The following is an 18,471-nucleotide window of genomic DNA, read 5'->3' as shown; positions in this document are numbered from 1 at the left end:
CTCTAATTTGTAGGCATACTGTAAATATGATTATTGTTAAACTAAGAAACAGATTTAATGTTTAGGTTTGTCAGTCCACAAAGAATTATTTGGTGTAACTCTTTGGTTTAAAAGACGCCCGCAGTGACGCCAGCCCATCTGGGGGTCCAATCAGTGCAGTATCTCATACAAAAAGTGTTGCTTTATGCGTCCTAAATACTGTTTAAATGCATTGCGTGGAGTCTTTTCTGCTGATCGGACCAGATCCATACTCTAACATCACGACTCAGGCGGAGGGGGAAAGGGTGCTGCTTTAGGAGTCGATTGTGATGAGAGGCCAGGCTTCATCATGCATAATCAATCTCATAAGACATGGCAGCCTTCACCATCAGTCACACACAGAGAACTCAACGTTGGGAGGTAAAAGAGGGAGAATTCCTAAACTGTAGAAAATGAGATGGTGATGGACAGCTCTCCTGTCTTATTAGTATGTTCTGGAGGAAATGCAGCACAGGACAAGACAGAAAGGGTTGACACATCACTGACTCTGTAAGTGCTTTTTCAGTAGTTAGACCTGAAATGGTTCTCAAGGGAACATCAACACACAGGATTATTTTCATGATTTCAAAACATTTTGAAATGTTCAACATATTAAATGAAGCAGTGTTAGTAATTGTGAGTTGCAAGTAGCAAGGGTGCATCCTCAAATGTCATCAATTGTACAGTTTGTATCATACTAACAGCTCTCCATTGAAACAGTTAATTTTTCTTGATTATTTTTTAAGATATATTACGTCGTTCAATTTGCAATATATGGCACATAAAGAGCTGATATGATCAAACAACAAACAACAGGTGGAATCACAGGAGTATCCTTAAAATCAAATCAGCAAAAAAATAAGCTAGAGTTGAGCAAGATGAAGAAATTAAAATGATAAATAAGGCTTTTTGTACCACCACTTACACCTTGCCCAAAAAAATGCTTTGATATTTTCATCAATATTTACATTAGTGAGTCAATCTGATATACAGCACAGGTTAATTTACATAAAAGCTGCACTGGAGTAGATTGGATTGGAGTTGTTCCAATCAAATACATTTGGATGACTCTTTGAGGATGTCAGTCTGTGATTAATGTCCTCCTGTTGCACGCTCACTCAGTGCTACATTTTGGATCTGGCTTTAGCCTTTATGACACCTAAATGTACTGTGATCAAAAAAATATCTGAAACTCTTGGAACATGAGTGTCTTAAAGTGGCTAATGTTGGTTTACATGTACACAAAAGTGCGACTGTTGCAGCAGTCAAAGGGAGATCAAAATCCCCAAAAATGGCAGTATAGTGGTATAAGTGTTTTTGAATACAGATGACATGCTTCACTCATATTACTCATCTTATCACACTGATAGTTTTAACTTAATTGAGCAAGCAGACAGCAAGCGTGAAATGTATTCTGTTCCACAAATCAAACCTGTGCTGATGGGCTTGATTTATAACACACCATTTGGCATTGTTGGCATAATTAAAGATATTTATGCTGAACAATTAATAACAGATAGCTTTCATCATTTTAAGATTAGAAAATAATTCTCATATTTTAGGTTTCTGATATGGAAACCAAATCAAAGGAATGAAACAAATAATGCCTCTTTATGTTGATAGCTGGACACCCATATATATATATAAATATACATATAACAAAACAGAGATAGTGATTGATGTACGTTAGTGTCTTTTTTGGGCTTGGTCTCTTTTGCTGTGGAGTCGCTGAGCCAGCAGACGGATCAACATGTTCCTGACGGACACGCTCCGCTCTGTTCGGAGCTGCACACTGTTTGCTTGTGAGGTGTGTCAGCGTGATATCAGGCTGGCGTTGACTGGCTTTGGGTCGGCTGACAGGCTGGGTTGGCAGCAGGGCGACAAGCTTTTCTGTCTGCGATGTCAGCAACACTTGATGCCCAAAATTCAGTGGTGACAAACTCATGGGGGGAAACCTGCTAATGTTCTGCCGTCTGCCAAATGTGGTTGTTGTTTGAGAGATGTTTCCTGTATTTCAAACACAACACCTGCACTCACAGACAAAGTGAGTTTGTCTGTGAGTGCAGGTGTATCACAAAGGCTTCTTATTACCCGTCACCCTCCTCGACAGTTTCTGATTTTTTCCCGTTTCTGCTTTCTAGCTGTCATAACCTCTCTCTAGTTCTACACAAACATTCTCGCTCTACTTTTTTGTGATTTACCTTCATCAGTGTGCACACATCTTATTTCTCTTTCAAGCTGCCTCTGTTTCTCTCGTACACTCTACTTTGCTATCTTACTCTCTTCAACTGCTCTTCTTTTACCTCCTCCCTCCTTCTCCTCCACCTCTGTCGTTTGCTCTCAGTGGAAGATTTTTCCGATTCATTATTTATGGAACTGCCTGCGTCGTGTAGCTGTCAGATGCAGCAGACAAGCGTGCTGCTTCTTATGTTTCATACTGTATGTACTGTGAGCGCTCATGTCCTTGTCATCGTCATCAACTCTTTATCATGTGTTACTTCACAGCAGCATTTTTGTCAAAAGGGAAGCTCAAAATTGCTGCATCAGGATGTGGTATTTACACATCAAGCACTTTTAATCCACAGCCGTTGCAATTCATCTGGAGGTGCTAAAAATGTCTTCTTCTTTTTGTAGGTTTTTACTGATAAGTACAGTGACTCATGTCTTCAGTACTGTACTGTAGTGAGACGTCAGTGAGCTGGCTATGACTGGTGAAGCGACCGTTTTAGGGGGGTATGCTCTAATTGTGGTGTCAGTGACATGAAGCTGTACAACAGTAATGTGAAAATGGCAGCTGGATGTCTGTAACCAGGAATAAATGTTCCCCTACTTTCTTGTCTTGATTAAAAAGGACTTGGAAAAGACTGAACAGAACTCTGCAGCTTGGCTTTTTAAGAAGTACAAAGAGCAATCATCACATGCACATCATTCCTGAGAAGGCCTCTTTATTCTAGGATTGAGATGTAATTGATATGTCTATTAGTAACATTGTGCTTTTTATATTTTAAATGTTATGATACCTCGGAACCTTTGCATAGTTTGAGATCGTCGGGCACTATAGTCGTCTATACTTTCAAAACTCCAGGTTGCAAACTAAAAGGGACAGCGCTTTTGCTAATCGGATCCCCAGGCTTCTGGAGCCTGCCAAAAGAAACAAGGCTGTCTGAGTCAGTGTCTCCCTTTTGATGTGTTTTAAAAACAGAGTTTTATTAGCAAGCATCTCCTTTTAATTTCAATTGTGCTTCACCTATTTTATTATTAATTTTCATAATTTTTCTCACCCCTTTTTTTGCTTCAGTCTAATACGCTCTTTATACATAGAATTATTTATCAGTTTATTTAATATTCAAAATTCTGACTGATTCAGCACTAATTGTTATGGTTTTATAGAACCTTTAATTAAGGCCAGGTTATGTCTTTTAACAGACTGAAGACCCCTCTGTTACACTGCTTTTCTTACCACACAGTAAAACCATGTCAATATACTCGGAAAAAAAAGAGACATGTTTTGCTTTGATCTTGATGCATTGAAATACGTTGCCTTGAGCAGCGGCTGACCACAAACTTAATGTTGTCACGGTCGAGCTGCCACAGTTTTTTCCTCAGTTTGCAGTCAAATTCAAAAAGAGGTTACAAACAGCATGGTCCTCACTAACTTTCAAGTGCAGGTACTATCCAAAGACTAAACCGGTCACCATATAAATGGGACAGAATGTGAGATTAACGAGGTATTTTTTGTGGACATTTAAAACACAAGAACAATCCTTTATTAAAGGTAGAGTCAGTGGCATTATTCGTTGCAGTTTGTTAATAAAACATTCAAACTGGGCCGTTTCTCCTAGGCTCATCGCCCCCAGAAGCACACACTCACTGGAGGATGTAGTGTGTAAGTAATTGTTTTGCACTGTATGCTAGCACAAGCTAACCACTGGTGTTTGGCACATGCCTGTCCAACAGAAAACAAGCCAACACAAGGTTCACCCTCATTTTGGAAAGAGCTTTATCCGCTTGGTGTTTCGCCTCAATTTGATTATATTTTGTCTTCTTTGCAGACATGGCCACGTCCGTCATATTCACCGGTTTGAATCGCGTCCAATCGCTGAATTGTATCCATTCCTAAACTCACCTGTGTGCTGGCTGGGGGAAACACACCAGCTCCTCACTCAGAAACAAGTCAACCAATACAAAACATGAAAATCCAGACAGAGGGCAGCGTCTCTGCAGACACCAACACACATGCATGGAGGCCAAGAAGTCATGATTGAGCGGCATTACTTTTGTATAAGTCTATATTAATTGTTTTCGGAAAAGCAACTGACTCTATCTTTAAAGTAAAGCCTCATCATGTTCTATGCCAGCAATAGATTAAAATACTTTATGTCAATGAACCATCCTACAAACCAATATCTTACAGTACATACTTGCCAGCTCTAGTATAATGAAACCAAAGCTCACTGAGGATAGCGTGAGGCAGCGGCTACACAGACTACCACTTAATCTTTCTTATCATGGGATTTACTATGAATCTGGCTCTCCCCTCAGTGATCTGTGACCAAGAGTTTATCCGTTGACCACCCCTCTCCCCACAAACCAAAGTGGGCCACACAGCGCTGCACAGCTCAGCCCTGACATCTGGTGTGACTGGGAGGGAGGGTCATGATACAGCTGGCTGTAAAGAAGGAAACTGGGTTAGCATCCAGAGTATGCAGGTCAAAGCTATGGATTAGAGTCATACAGAGGGTAGCTGGGGTGACTTTAACGGAGGGATCATGAGGAGTAGGACGATGTCCCGGCCGTTAGAGCAGAAAATCTAATCACTATGGGGCGATGCTCCTTTGTTGTGAGTCTGGGGACTTTTTGTGGTCTAACTTTTTGAGGACTGTGTTGTACGTTTCATGTCTCAATTCTTCCTATTCATCCGTCAACCTCAGTCTGTTAATCTGTACTTCTCTCTCAGCCTCCGCGCAGGCTTTTTTTAATGTAAGACTTAAATCTGTGTTGGACATGAACCAGGCTTTCAAGTGTAACCACAGCGCTCTCTCCTTCCCCATGGTAACGCTGCAGTGTACAGAAGAGAGAGGACATTACATAATGATTTACACACACACACACACACAACACTGCAAGACTGTCAACATACTCAAGCCTAAGGGTCACTGGTTGGATGATTTAAATGAATTCAGACAAGTTGTCAAGTATGACACATGGAGGTTGTGTTAGTGCCTAGACAGCCTTTTTTTTGACATGGTTTTCCTCTCTCCTTGTTTAAGCTCTCACTTCAATGGCCTGTGCATTCAACAATTACTTACAGATGTATTCACGATGTATTTAATATACTGTATGTATTAACAACACTTCAATCAATTATTCTCCTTTTTATTATTAATACTTAATGTAATATTTGATTGTCTAAGTGAAAACAGATCTGATTAAAATTCAGGCGTTCAGAATTGCAGTGTTTTCTGCTGCAGTAGTGAGCTTGATGTCACCCTTGGGGCTTGAAAGCTGTGGGCTATCCTGATCTGCTTTGGCGTGAGTGTATGCTGCTCTGTCCGAAATGTCAAAGGAGACATGTCGAGAGCATAAGTCAGCTCCAGGATTTCTGTCTTCAGCTTACCCTGTTTCCCTTTTTTTTCATCCCCTCATACAGCCATGCATTTACAGGCTGAATATATAACCCACATTCAGCAAATCAAACCGTACACATTTAAGTCTATGTTAAGAGGAGACTGTGTAGGACTAACCCCCGTCCATTTTTTGTCAAGAATACTTCAAAAACAAAATTATCTCTTTTAATTTACTCATGCTATCTACAAAAGTTATTTTCTCATTATTCACTGAACTATGCATACATCTCTGCTGCCTCGCTTTTGTAAAAAAAAAAAAGAGAAATTTAAGTTTTTCGAAGTTTAACGATAGTACAGAAGAGCCATTAATGAATTGAGAGCCCCTTAGGTGTTCTTTCATCCCCTAGAGTAGTGCGTATATAAATCACTGTTGTATAAAGACATATTGATTGTTGTCATGGAGGGTGCATTTTGAAGACTCCCAAGAACAATAACCTAGAAAGTCAATCACCTGATAATTTTTGAACTGGGGGATGAAATGGCGGGGTGGGATGGGGTGGGGTGGTGAAAACTCAGTAAGTGAGTTTTAAACATTGTTCTAAACCCTGTGTATAAAAAAATCTAAGCATTTCAGGAGACAACCAACCTGGAGTATTTTCTACAAAACATCAAGGCTGTAATTGCAATGGTGGAATCACCTCAGGATGATGTGAGGTGTAAACACAATGAAGCAGTGAAACACCGACCTATTTTAACATGAGAGTTGATTAGCTGAGGTTAGTTTGTGTCATGTGACATATTTCACTCAATTCATTTGCAGATGTGTGAAAAACAAACATGTTCACTTAATAATCTTTTTTGAGCTAATTAGTTTATTAATTTCCACTCTGGCTAACATGTCATAATAGCTGATCTAGTAATGACTATTTAATCAGTTAATCTATGCTTGATTACAACATTAGTGAGTGTTATATGATAAGTAATACTATGCCGTTCTTAGTACAGGGGCTGGTTATTGTTTTTGAAATCCAAATCTACAGTGTACTTGTTCCAGCTTTGGAGAGATTTATTCTTGTTTTTATTTGTGTTAATGTGCACAAGCAGCTCTTTGAGTGCCTCGTCTAAGTCAAATCTAAAATTGCCACACATTTGGAAGACTTAAGAGAATTGCAGCATGGCTCGATATTTGCATAAATTGTTTTTTTTCCCCCACCTCTACTTTTTAGGCTGGGTAGAATCAGTTATATCTGAACCAGTTGGCTTGCCTGCTTCCATAGCTGCAACACCAGTTGGTTTGCCGTGATAACTGGTCTCAAATGTGGCAAACTCAGGGGCATCCAAAACGGCCGTGTGGGGGTGCCTTAAAACTGCCGACCTCTAGTCAAAACAAAAACAGACTATTCTGGACCAGAATCTAAAGTTAGAAGGAGGACTTATCGCTGCTGTGTTGCTGTAAGAGAAGCCAGCACTTCAACTTAGCATGTTTCCTTAATGTCTGCTGACATATAAGGTCATTTTATGATTGAATTCAGTAGATATCTTACATATTGCTCCTGTAATGAATAAATTCTAATTTTAATGGTAGCAAACATTTTCTTAATCATCCGTCACGATGCACAATAAGAACGTGGTTCAATTCCCTTCATGCAAATTATACAAAAAGTTGCTAGAGGAAGTCAGTGATGATGCAGCTGTAGATGGAGAATAGGATCTGTTCACGTTTTTCTGAGAATGTGAAGCTTAAAGTCACAGCTAGTGTCATGTTTTTGTCTGGCATACGACTATTAAGACTGCAATACCTACTTTGAGTGAACTTCTAGGTTCTTCTTTTTTGCTATGGATAGGAGTGTCTTATTTTCTCCTCCTCCACCTCTGTGACTGTGACTCTCACTTGCTTGGTTTCTCTTTTGTTGTCATGAAAAATTGACATATAATAGTCTGTGAAACATCACACCATCTGGGCTTTCAAACTATCTTTTAGCATCAGGGTAATGGGATTTGAGATTGAGAATAAGTTCTTAAATCATCGTCTGTGTACCAGGGAAAGCAGTGACATTGAAAGCTTAATGTGAATGTAGTAGCAAACAAGGATGTCTGCACTGACAGCATGAGTAGATTATGTTTTTCCCTGAGTATTTATTTACTATTTTTTAACGTGTTGTCTGGCAGATAGCAGGTAGTGCTGCAAGGTGTTGATATATTTTGTCTCTCTTGGCCCATCAGCTGTCACCTATTCAAGCATTTCATTTCTTCTCAGCAGGACATGATGCCTACTGCTTTAAGAGACTCATTACCCCAGTCTGACAGAAGCTTTATCTGATGCTTAAGAGAAAGGAAAATAAGCTCTTATTTTTTTCTACAGTGCACAACTGCTGGACTGTTATTATGAAGACCACACAAAAGAGACCTCATTAAATAGCTGAGTAGCTGCTTTAGCTCTGCAGTAGCTCTGTGTTCTTATGTCACATTACACAACACCTAGCTGCACATAGTAAGGAGAGGCAACGCTCCGTAATTAACAGTGACATGTACTCTTGCATATTTAGTCGGTGCGTAGGAACAGAGTAGGGAGGGTTATCTCCTCACAAAGCAAGAAAAAAAATGCAGCCAACTACTTAATATTGTCAATCAATCAATTTTGTGAATCAGAGGTGATTTAGAAGTGGCTTTACCATATGGAGAGTGAAAATTAAGGGGTAATACTCTGTATCACTGCGCATGCCCTGCACTACACCACTTGTTGGGAGCATCTAAGTGGGTTTCAATGTTTTTATTAATGTAATACTTACCTTCAATAAAACAGCATGCATTTAGCACATTTTGTTTTTAGTTTCTGAATAATGTAATTATTTGTGTGTTTATTTCAAAGTTGACTACACACACATGCAGTGCTCCGTATAGTTTCTGCAAGGGTCTGTCTATTCTGGTGTGGCTGGTTGTGAGTTATTTTGAAAATTCCCAAGAAAGAAAGTTTAAAAGAGCTGTACAACTCTTATGGCATAGATTTCACTCTGTAGGATCAATTCTCAGTGTCAGTAGTGTCCAAAGGTAGAGAGATACTGTAGTGTACTGTAACATACAGTACAGCTGGAATAAACTGCGGCCTTCTATCCGCTATCCTCCTCCTCCATATGTCCTATAATTAGATCTAGTACATGGCATGATTCTAGCGCTTCAATACGACTCACTGAGAGACTTCCAGAGCCTCAATTTCCTTCTGTGTCTGTCTTCAAAGTGTCTGTATGTATGTTTTAGTCAGCAGGTATTTCAGAGGCCGGGGGTAGAAATTGCAAAGCACCACAGGGACTAAGTGTTTTGTTTTCTATCAGCATGATGACATTAAAACTAATGGTTCCTGCTGTCTTTGTAAGCCAGTTTTGTGTCTATGTGTGTATTAAAATGTGTGTTTGTGTATCTGTGTGTAGGTGTTTAATGTGTGTATGGTGCTGTGTTTTTGTCTTGGAAGCCAGGAAATATCTGTTTGATGGATAACTGCATCGTGTGCAGACAGCTTGTTAAGGGGCTCTGTGGATGAAAATGAATCCATACAGAGGAATAATGCAAGCTCCGTATGAGGCTGTGAAATATCTCTACTATGGCATGGAGTTACCTTTACGCTCACTCAATTTATGGGGGGCGTACGGGCCAACCCCATAATATAATGGTAGGGGAAACACTGAATTGACAGCTTATGTTTAGGCTGTTTATGAAGACTATATTGATAGATTTTGTGTAACTTCTTCTTAAGCCATTACAGTTTATGTATTTGATCGGGTTTTAAAGAGCCCATATTCTGCCCTTTTTGGGGTTCGTATATTTAATCTATGTAACTACTTTTGTACGTTCACAATAGCTTAAGTTTGAAAAAAGTGTCTGTTTTCATGTATTGCTCCTCCTTGCTCCCTCTACGCTCTGAGTCCGTCAGCTACGCTCTGTTGAGCCCACACTGTTAGACCCCACGTGGGCCAAGTCTGCTCTGATTTGTCTGCCGATCCGCTCTGTCGTTATTGGTCAGTTGCTCAGCACGCTTCTCGGAAATTTCAACATGAGCTGCTGGGCATGCCACAACGAGCCAATGGACTTAGATCAGTGATCTCACACTGACAATGATGTCACACTGACAAATTTTTTATCGAGGGGGGCTAGAACCGAGCGTTACATGCGGCTAATGCTACAGCTAACAGGAGGAGGTAGGAGAAGCTGCGTTTCTGCGGACTTTTAATTTTTGCACATAGATGTGCCTAAACATGCACAGGACACTTGGAAAACACACTGAAGGGCATATAAAACCAGAAAAAGTATAATATGGGACCTTTAAAACCAAATTCAGATCTTTTCTCTAAACAAACTAAGTTTGTGATGTACAGGGAACTATTTTTTTGTCCAACAAGAACTCAAATAATGGTGAAAAACATGCTCCTGTTTTATTTTTGCCCATCTCAAGTAACCTAAATAAAAAAGTATCTTTGTGTGTATCTATAGATTTTGTCACGTTAATCCTAATTTATCTATGTGGAATCAATACATTTATTGAGAAAACCAACTTTTTATCAATGACATTAATCAGGTTTATTCAAGTAGAGAACAGTTATTAAAAAGAATCATAGAGATGACATGACTCGGACTAAAAACAGAGAAGATTCAATGTGATAAACAGAGAAATCACTTAGTTTCATGTGTGATTGTAGGGAGATGGCATCCTTACTAACAGAAGGAGAACGGTTGTGACTTTCCTGCTAATGAGTAAAGCAGGATCAGTTTTATTGTTATTCCAAATGGAGGTTCAATCCTGGAAATGAGCTGCCATTGCTGTGAGGAATGAGGTACTGGCTCCAAACGATGCCCAGGGCTACAAACAGGCCCCTCCATTAGGACACGACAGTCAAAATCCCGTATGAGAAATATTCAAGTCTGGTTCGCCCCCCCAAACAGAAAGTGTTCTTATTCTGTTCTGTTTTGTTCTTCCAACGTGAAAAGCAAAATTCCAGTATGGCTTTTTCACACATGTAAGACAAAGGACAAGCTCTCAGACTACATTGCTGCTTAAATACATGCCGAGTACAGCCATGTAGCACAACTTTAAAAATAAAGTCACAGTCAGCCGACGTGAAGTAACTCTGGGGGTTAAAGATGTTTGAAACTGAAGAACATGAATTAAATACAAAAGTATTTTTTGTGCCACTGTTGAATTATTAACACCTGGGAACTGGAAGAGGGAAGTTCTGTTCCTGTAATGGTGCTGAATATTTATCAAAGAGCGAGCTTGGAAATGTAGGCCTATTGTCTTGAATGATAGAGGGCTGAATGGAACTTTCTAATTTTTTCTCATCTGATGCTCAAATACAGAAATACAGGCTTTAAGTGGAACACACAAGTCAGACAGAACAGCAAAGTCCTACCAAGTCCACCAACATAACTCTCTGATTCACAGTGTAGTTACCTGGTAACTGATACCTTGTGCTGTAGGTCGGGTATCTCACACCTAATGTTCAGGTACTGTTGTACTTTGGTGTCAAGAAGTAAGCAGAAGTCATCATAAACACCCAGATAGTTTACACATTAAAAACTATCTGGTTTCACATTTTTAAATAACTTGTTAAAAACCACATTTTTAACAAGTTATTTCTAATTGATTGGATCCCCAAGCTTCTGGTTTTTAAAACACCTTTTCCTCCTCATAAAGTCCAGACAATTTCACCCAGAGCCTGTCACTTTTTGTCAGGTAGTAGAAAGTTATGGTCATGGTTTGTGAGAGTATTATTCTTGGTGAAGAGTCACGGATGACTTGTGCTGCCAGGCTGTCACTCTCAGTTTGCTAGGTTTTATGAGTTTGAAACTGGCTTAGAGTCAGAGGCAAGACGATGATGTAAATGCCAACATGTTCCTAATTAGCTCAGAAAGTGGGTGTAAAAAGGTCAAGGACTGAGTTTTAGTTTGCTGCATGTGTCGGTAGAAAAGACCTGAAGTTTTTTCACAATTTCACCAGAAAACCTGCTGCTAGATTTCTCTGTTCATCTTATTTAATTTCAGAGCCGTAGAAGTGTTCCACAGAAGTCGCCTGGGAATTATGTCTGTATGTGTGTGTGTGTTCTTTGTGAGTTATGTGGTACAGTGTTAGTTTAATTAAGATTAAGGAACGTAAATATAAGCCAGTCTGTTTCACTAAGTGGCTTTTATGGCTTCATATCATGTCTCCAAGCTGATGCCTGTGCAGTCCATCCTGATAATGTACTCGTAACCCTCCTGTGCCCTCTCAGTTAGGCTGTCGGCAGCAGATTATATACACTGTGTCCCACTGGAGTCTGCTGGTGTGGAAAATCCTATTGAATATTTACCCTCATTGTTTCAAAAGCATGATGCATCATCTGTTTTACTTATTGATGAAGGGTCCAGCCGTCCTCTGATTCATTGTTGAAGATTCCACACATTCACACACCCACCCACACACATACACACACACACACACACACACGCACACACACACTCCTTTGTATACAATCACACATAGATGCAAACTGCTCCCTTGAGATGATGCAAGGTTGCCGTCAATACTTGCAATGGAATGTTTGGACCTTGTTTCCCCATCAAAGTAGTATTTAGTTAATGGAAAAGGAAATTGGTATTGATTGATAATTGAACAGATTCTGCTGGAATTTGGTGAAACGTTTTTTTTTTTCCTGCAAAACACCCAGGGCTTGTATCCAAGTACCCACCACAGCACTTTCCAATGTAGTTCTCCAGGGATTATTTAATGTAAATTTAAAGTGCTTGGGTAGTCGACTCTCACTGGCTCTGTGCCACATCCAGTAATGGAACACCTTTCTTTCTGTATTTAAATTGTGCTACTGGGTGTGATTTATTCACAAGGACCTTGCTTATGTTTTTAAATGTTATCTTTAGTATATACATCATAGAGGAAACAGTCCAGGAAATTGTGTAGCCAAACATTATCACACACACACTCCCAGTTAAATCATCTGTATGCTTCCTTTCATGTGATTGCCCTCTGTGACTGTAGAGATAGACTGAGCACTGAGACGTTGATTACTATTTATTTGTCTTAATGGAACCTTGGAACACAGAGCAGGTGGATTAGGATGGACCGCGGCTGCCTTTTCTTTTTCTCTCTTTCTCTCTCCCTAGCTCTCATCTTGTTTCTGTCATTATGAATGTGTGTGTGGTAGTCGTGTGTGTTTGAAATGTGTGCCTCTCTCTGCTGAGGTCTCAGTTTGCAGAGTGGCTGAGGTCTACTGGACTCAGGGGACGGACAAGAAATGAAATCATCCTGGCTGATTCTGTCCAAAAGGATGAGCAGGAATGATGGTCGTTATACGAAAGTGACTGGTCTCAAACCCTGAGTCTGGGGGTGTGTATGTCTGAGTCAGTATTGAAACTTTAAGCTGATTTTTACTTAGCTTCTACTAAACTTTTTGTTAACTCATTTAGTTTTCATGTGGGAGAGAGTTGTGACTGAGAGTTTAGACATTTTATCCAAGGCAGGGTTACCTATATATTCAATATCTTAGTATCTACATTTTTTTATATTTTTTCAGAATTATATTTTACAGCTTTACTGTTAATTTATTCGAGTTTGACACATTTTGTGTCACTGTCACACACATCCACATATCTGTAAAAGCTCAAACAAACAGCAGATATTTAGGACGTACAGCATGGCTCATATAAGCTGCAGCAGCAGCGGCTAACCTGAGCTTGGACATGCAATACAAAGAAAACCACAATCTTGAACACTTGTTTCATTTTTCCACTATTGTTGTTTTGCAGTTTATTTTTCTGTTTCTGGTTGATTTTCTTTTTTCAGCAAAGACTTCATTGATCCCACAAGAGCTTTCACTAATCTGCAAATCAAGTTTAAATCCTGTGCTCGTTATTATCAGTCTGTGCTTTGTGTGTATATGTTGTTGTCACTTGAGTGTCTGCGTTAGCTGTACTTTACAGCAAAGACACCAAAAACGCAGACGGCAGACAAATGAAAAAAAAAAAAAAAAGCAATACAAGTGTAACAGAAAAGAACGCAACACATGCACTGGCATTTTCTGAGGGCACAAAGTGTCCATCCATTAATCGCTGTGTGTTATGATGTGACCTGACTTGACACTATGTTGTGTGTGTCTGCTTCACTGTTTATCAGTGCCATTTATGGACTCTACAACTATTGTCCAATTCCTTAGTGGTTCCCTGAATTGAATTATAGTCTCTTACATGCATATAGTTGACCCGTATTTTCTCCTATCCAAGCACAATTCTTTAACCCTTTGACCCTCAATGTTCACATTAGATTTGTCCTGATTTTTTACTTGTTATCGCAGGTGCACCTGTGAAGCGAAGCTTGTTTTGCATTGAGTTTCCATGGAGATTTGGGATTTATAAAGCTCTTACAGGTCCACATTTGTCACCAAGCAGCGACAGCACTGTATAGTTTTCACTTTTGCTTTGTTTGAGCTGTACTAATTTCTGCACTTTAAATGTTTGATTCCCGTCATAACGGTAGTTATTGTTGTTTGACAGTTTTGATAAAACTCATCTGCAAGTGTACTAAGGCTTTATGTTTTAAAGTGTAGTACCATTGGACCCAAGGACGAGTTGTTGTTACCGCAGCAACTAGTGAGGATTCCGCAAATAAATACATAAATCTCTGGTTCATACAAGTACAAATTTGTAGATTGTTTATCATGTGGAAAATATATTTATCAATGCTCATTTCTGTTGTATATAAAATTGATAGCTTAACATTTTATCCAGTGTTATTGCACTCACACTAATTAACCTGTAGCCTCAACGATCCTCAACAATGGAAGATGGTGCAGCATCGACACTCCATCATGTTTCATCTGATTAAAAGGGTGTTAAATGCATATTCTGTCTGATATTCTGTACAAATTGCGACGAGGACTACAGTCTCATTACATGGGGCGCGCCACGCGTCATAACCGTTAGGCTATTTGACGGCCCAGAAAGATTTTAGGGTCTCTCCGTAACATAGCCATTTTTGTAGAAGGAGTTGTCCACTCCATTTATGTGTAATTGCAGTTAGACATTATTCTTCGTGGAAGCTGATTATTAATTACATAAAATGTATGACAACCTGATTTGGAAGTCTGCATTTTGATCGTGTTAATTGGGACTCTCCTTGTGGTTCTTCCATCCTCCTTATTCCCATTTGCATACTCACCCAGTGTGTAGCTGCTCAGAGGTCTCTCTGCTCCTATTCTCCTGCTCTCATGCTTCAGCTGGCAGTCTGTTGGTTGCCTCCCAGTGGCCCACAAGCATTTTTCTGCTCTTTTTATAGTTATTCTTAGGCTCATCTCAGAGAACGAAAGCTGGGCAGACATGACAGGAGCGCCCACGCACGGGTTGTCTAATGGGAAGAGAGAGAATAAGATAAATAGGAGATACCGAAAGCCTGTAAGCTGTGGTGGATCCTGGAGCTTAGCCTGCTTCATCATGCGGCTTGCTGATGGGCCTCTGGGTCCCAAGTAAACCCCAAAAGGAGCCAGTGGGGTCCCCCTGTCAAAGTGGTGTACAACACTGACCTCAGGGCTACAGCGTGACATGAAAGCCACAACAATGACGCCTTCCAACGGCCTCATACTTAGAGGCTTCCCAAAGAGACTTGCTTTGATTATTTATAAGACTGCAAAAGCAACAAGAGCAAGTGTGTTTTTTTTTCTTTGACTACACTTGTTTATTGACTCATACTTTTTTTCTTCATCTCTCCTTTCCTCGTGCAGATGCGTCTAGTTTGTTGTCGTCTTTTGTTATCCCTCAAGAACTCATAATGCAGGAGTGATTTGAACTGTATTGTTACACCTTTGTAACCTTTATGTAACTTTTTCTTTCTACAGGGCATCAACATAGTGGGGCCCAGTAATGCAGAAGCCACTGCACGACCTCCCAGTCCAGCCATGTACCAGCTGGACATTATCCTAAAAAAAGGGAACAACCTGGCTATCCGAGACAGGACGGGTAGGAGCTCTGTTTATTTCTTCTGTTAGCTCAACAGTATAGAGGTTTATGTAGAGAGACAGCTTCATCCAGCTTTGTTCAGCCCACTAAATGAAAGCCAGCCAAACCTGCCTCTCTCGATTGGTTCGTCTCTGACAGGCAGTGCTGCACCCAGGAGGCTTCATTATTGTATCTTTTGTTCATCTGCTGTCTATAGGGGTCCACCCCCAATTTTATTTATTCTTATTTTTTGTCAATGAAAATGTTTCTTCCCCCCCCCCCCCCCCCCCCCCCCCCCCCCACGTCTATTCTTTGTTTTCTCACATTTTCATTCCTTCTCCCTCCTGACTCTCTCTGTGTAGGGTTTTATTAAATCACACTTCTGGTCCTTCCAGCTCTCTCCCTTTCTTATGTGTGAAGTGAAATGGTATTACTGGGACTGGTTCAGCTCATTCCTTGTGCATCTCAGCATGAAAATTATTTAATCCTTGGCCTGAGCTGGAACTCAATTTTTAGCCTGCTTCCATTTGTATAGACTACTAAACTACTAAAAGATCTAAATCCAGTTTTGCCTCGACTCCACATCTTTAAGGCTTTTAGTCCTCTTAAGATTATAACGTGTTGTTTTTAACTGTATGAGAGCGTTACTCTCCTAAGGTTTCTGTATATGTTTTATTAATAATGAATAAAAAACTCTTTAGAAGACCAAAGTAAGGGATCCATGAGAGAGTGACACATCATGTCGGTAGAAAAGGGTCAGTGGAGCAGGAGCAGTATAGAGTTATTTTGAGTTGATAAATTCACTGCATACACTGGCTTCTATAGCAGAAAGATATTGAGCCTATTATTGTACAGGACAGATAGCCTTCTGCCCTCTGTGAAAGCATTCAAGTCTCTCATAGTGTAACAGAAACAAGCAGGACCTTAGATTTTCTTACAACCTCTTACAGACAATGTTTTGGGTATGCTGATCTCATTAGGGGGTTTAGCCGTCACCATGACGCCACATTTGAATAAGCGTGCCCTGCTCTCTTTCCTGACTACCTGTCTGTCTGCATAATGAGCAGCGAGGCTCAGAGCTCACCTGTCCTGAGCACACCCACAGAGCTCATTATATATATATATATATATATATAGAGAGAGAGAGAGAGAGAGAGAGAGAGAGAGAGAGAGAGAGAGAGAGGGAGAGAGAGAGAGAGAGAGGGAGACACACACAGGTGAAAAACATTTATACAGCAGACTTCATTTAAAGCAACAAAGATGTTTTAGTGATTGTGTTGTTTTTCCATGTGATGCTCATTGAGGCATCCTTTTAATATGACTATGTACAGCTGAAGCCAAGTCTTCCCACTACATGTTGCTTCTGTGCTGCTGCAGCAGGCACAGAAAAAAGCCCAGACAGACAGACATGGATTTGTGGGATTTTCCATGAACAGATCAGTCTTGTCAGGTATGTAGACTTGAGCACAGCTGGGTTGTCAAATTGAAGTAGTTTTTTCTGCGAAAAGCAATTTAATTCTATTTCCTACTGAGTCACTAAAATCCCATGACATGAATCATACAGTAGATAAAACAAATTGTTTCCAATTTTATCTGCTAAACATTTGAGGTAACATCCATCAATTCTTTCATAAATGACTCAGAAATGGATTTTCAGATTTTCCTATCCAGTGAACGTATTCTTAAAAAAATATGTGAGCTGAAAAGAAACACGTCAAACTCATACAGGCCTGCTTATCAATTATCAACCCTAATTTTTAACTATCGTCGTATGAAAACCAAGATACTTAACCCATCAGACTTACTTTTCGAATATCAAACATATATAATTAATAACCTGTCCTTTGGTTTTGATCAAAGACCAGAAACTTGATCATTATGTTCTGGGAAATATTGTTAAGACAGATAGCTCATTGTCATTTAAGCTGCAACGAGTCTGAAACATTATAGATATCAGGGATTTTGAACACCAGGCCACATATATCAACCAGATATTCTGAAAACGCTGCTCTGATCTAGTCATACAAGTGCTGCATGCAACCAGAGTCCAGGCTGACTAGCCAGACACAAAGAGGGGGGAGAGGCTACTCAGTTTTCCCATTAGCACATTTTCATCTGTCGATCTATATTTGATGAAGTTCCAGGTATTAAAAGAAACCTGCCAGAGCCCTCACAGAAGATCAAAGGATGTACTGCTATCACACAATTTACTCACAGTTTAGCAGACATGTCAGTTTAGACTCCTCTCGAAGTCTTCACAAGGTTTTAAAAAAAAAGAACGATACTGAAGGATCGATAATAGCAGCAAAACAGGATGACCATTCTTTCTGCTGTAGGATCTTTCAGTCATAAAGAAATCTTTTGTAATTAAATTAAAAATAATTAGAGTATTTAGAGTTTACCAATCCTGATTTTCAATCCTCTCAACGGCTCGGGCCCACATTAGCAGGGCGGCTGTGGCTCAGTTGGTGGAGTTGTTGCTTCTCAACCAGAAGGTCAAGGGTTCAATCCCCAGCTGGGCAACGTGTCCTTGGGCAAGACAATTAACCCCAAATTGCTCCCACTGCTTCAATGGCAGTGTATGAATAGGATTAGTTACTTCTGATGGATGATACTAGCAATCACTACCATCAGTGTGTGAATGGGTGGGTGTGACATGCAGTGTAAATGCACACACTGACTTTTGTGTTTGTTCTGACTTAGAGCATGTGCTGCAGCTGCACCCAGTGCACAGACACACACACGTACTAAATGAATGGTGCGTGCATGTAAGATGTTCAACATTTAAAATGCACATCCAAGAAAACAGTTGTTTTTTCTAGATCACAGGAAACGTGTTATTTCCAGAAAGATTTCAGATTTTTTTGTAAAGTGGATGTCTCTGATGGGGGATGACAAATACTGTCAGCTGTACTTTGGT

General features: G+C 40.0%; 1 protein-coding gene across 7 annotated transcripts in view; it reads left to right on the top strand.

The window, feature by feature from the left end:
- mctp1a (multiple C2 domains, transmembrane 1a) overlaps nucleotides 1–18,471 on the top strand; it is a 128,106-nt gene that overhangs the window by 26,930 nt on the left and 82,705 nt on the right. For all 7 annotated transcript variants that reach the window (XM_065965406.1, XM_020652378.3, XM_020652379.3 and 4 more), the window contains exon 2: nucleotides 15,452–15,572. In XM_065965406.1, coding sequence (XP_065821478.1) covers nucleotides 15,452–15,572 — 121 coding nt within the window. The remainder of the gene's footprint in view (nucleotides 1–15,451; nucleotides 15,573–18,471) is intronic.

This window comes from Labrus bergylta, chromosome 2 (genome assembly GCF_963930695.1).
Source record: "Labrus bergylta chromosome 2, fLabBer1.1, whole genome shotgun sequence".
Lineage (NCBI taxonomy): Eukaryota > Metazoa > Chordata > Actinopteri > Labriformes > Labridae > Labrus > Labrus bergylta.
The sequence above is the reverse complement of the archived record's forward strand: the minus strand, read 5'-3'. Positions and strand labels throughout refer to the sequence as shown.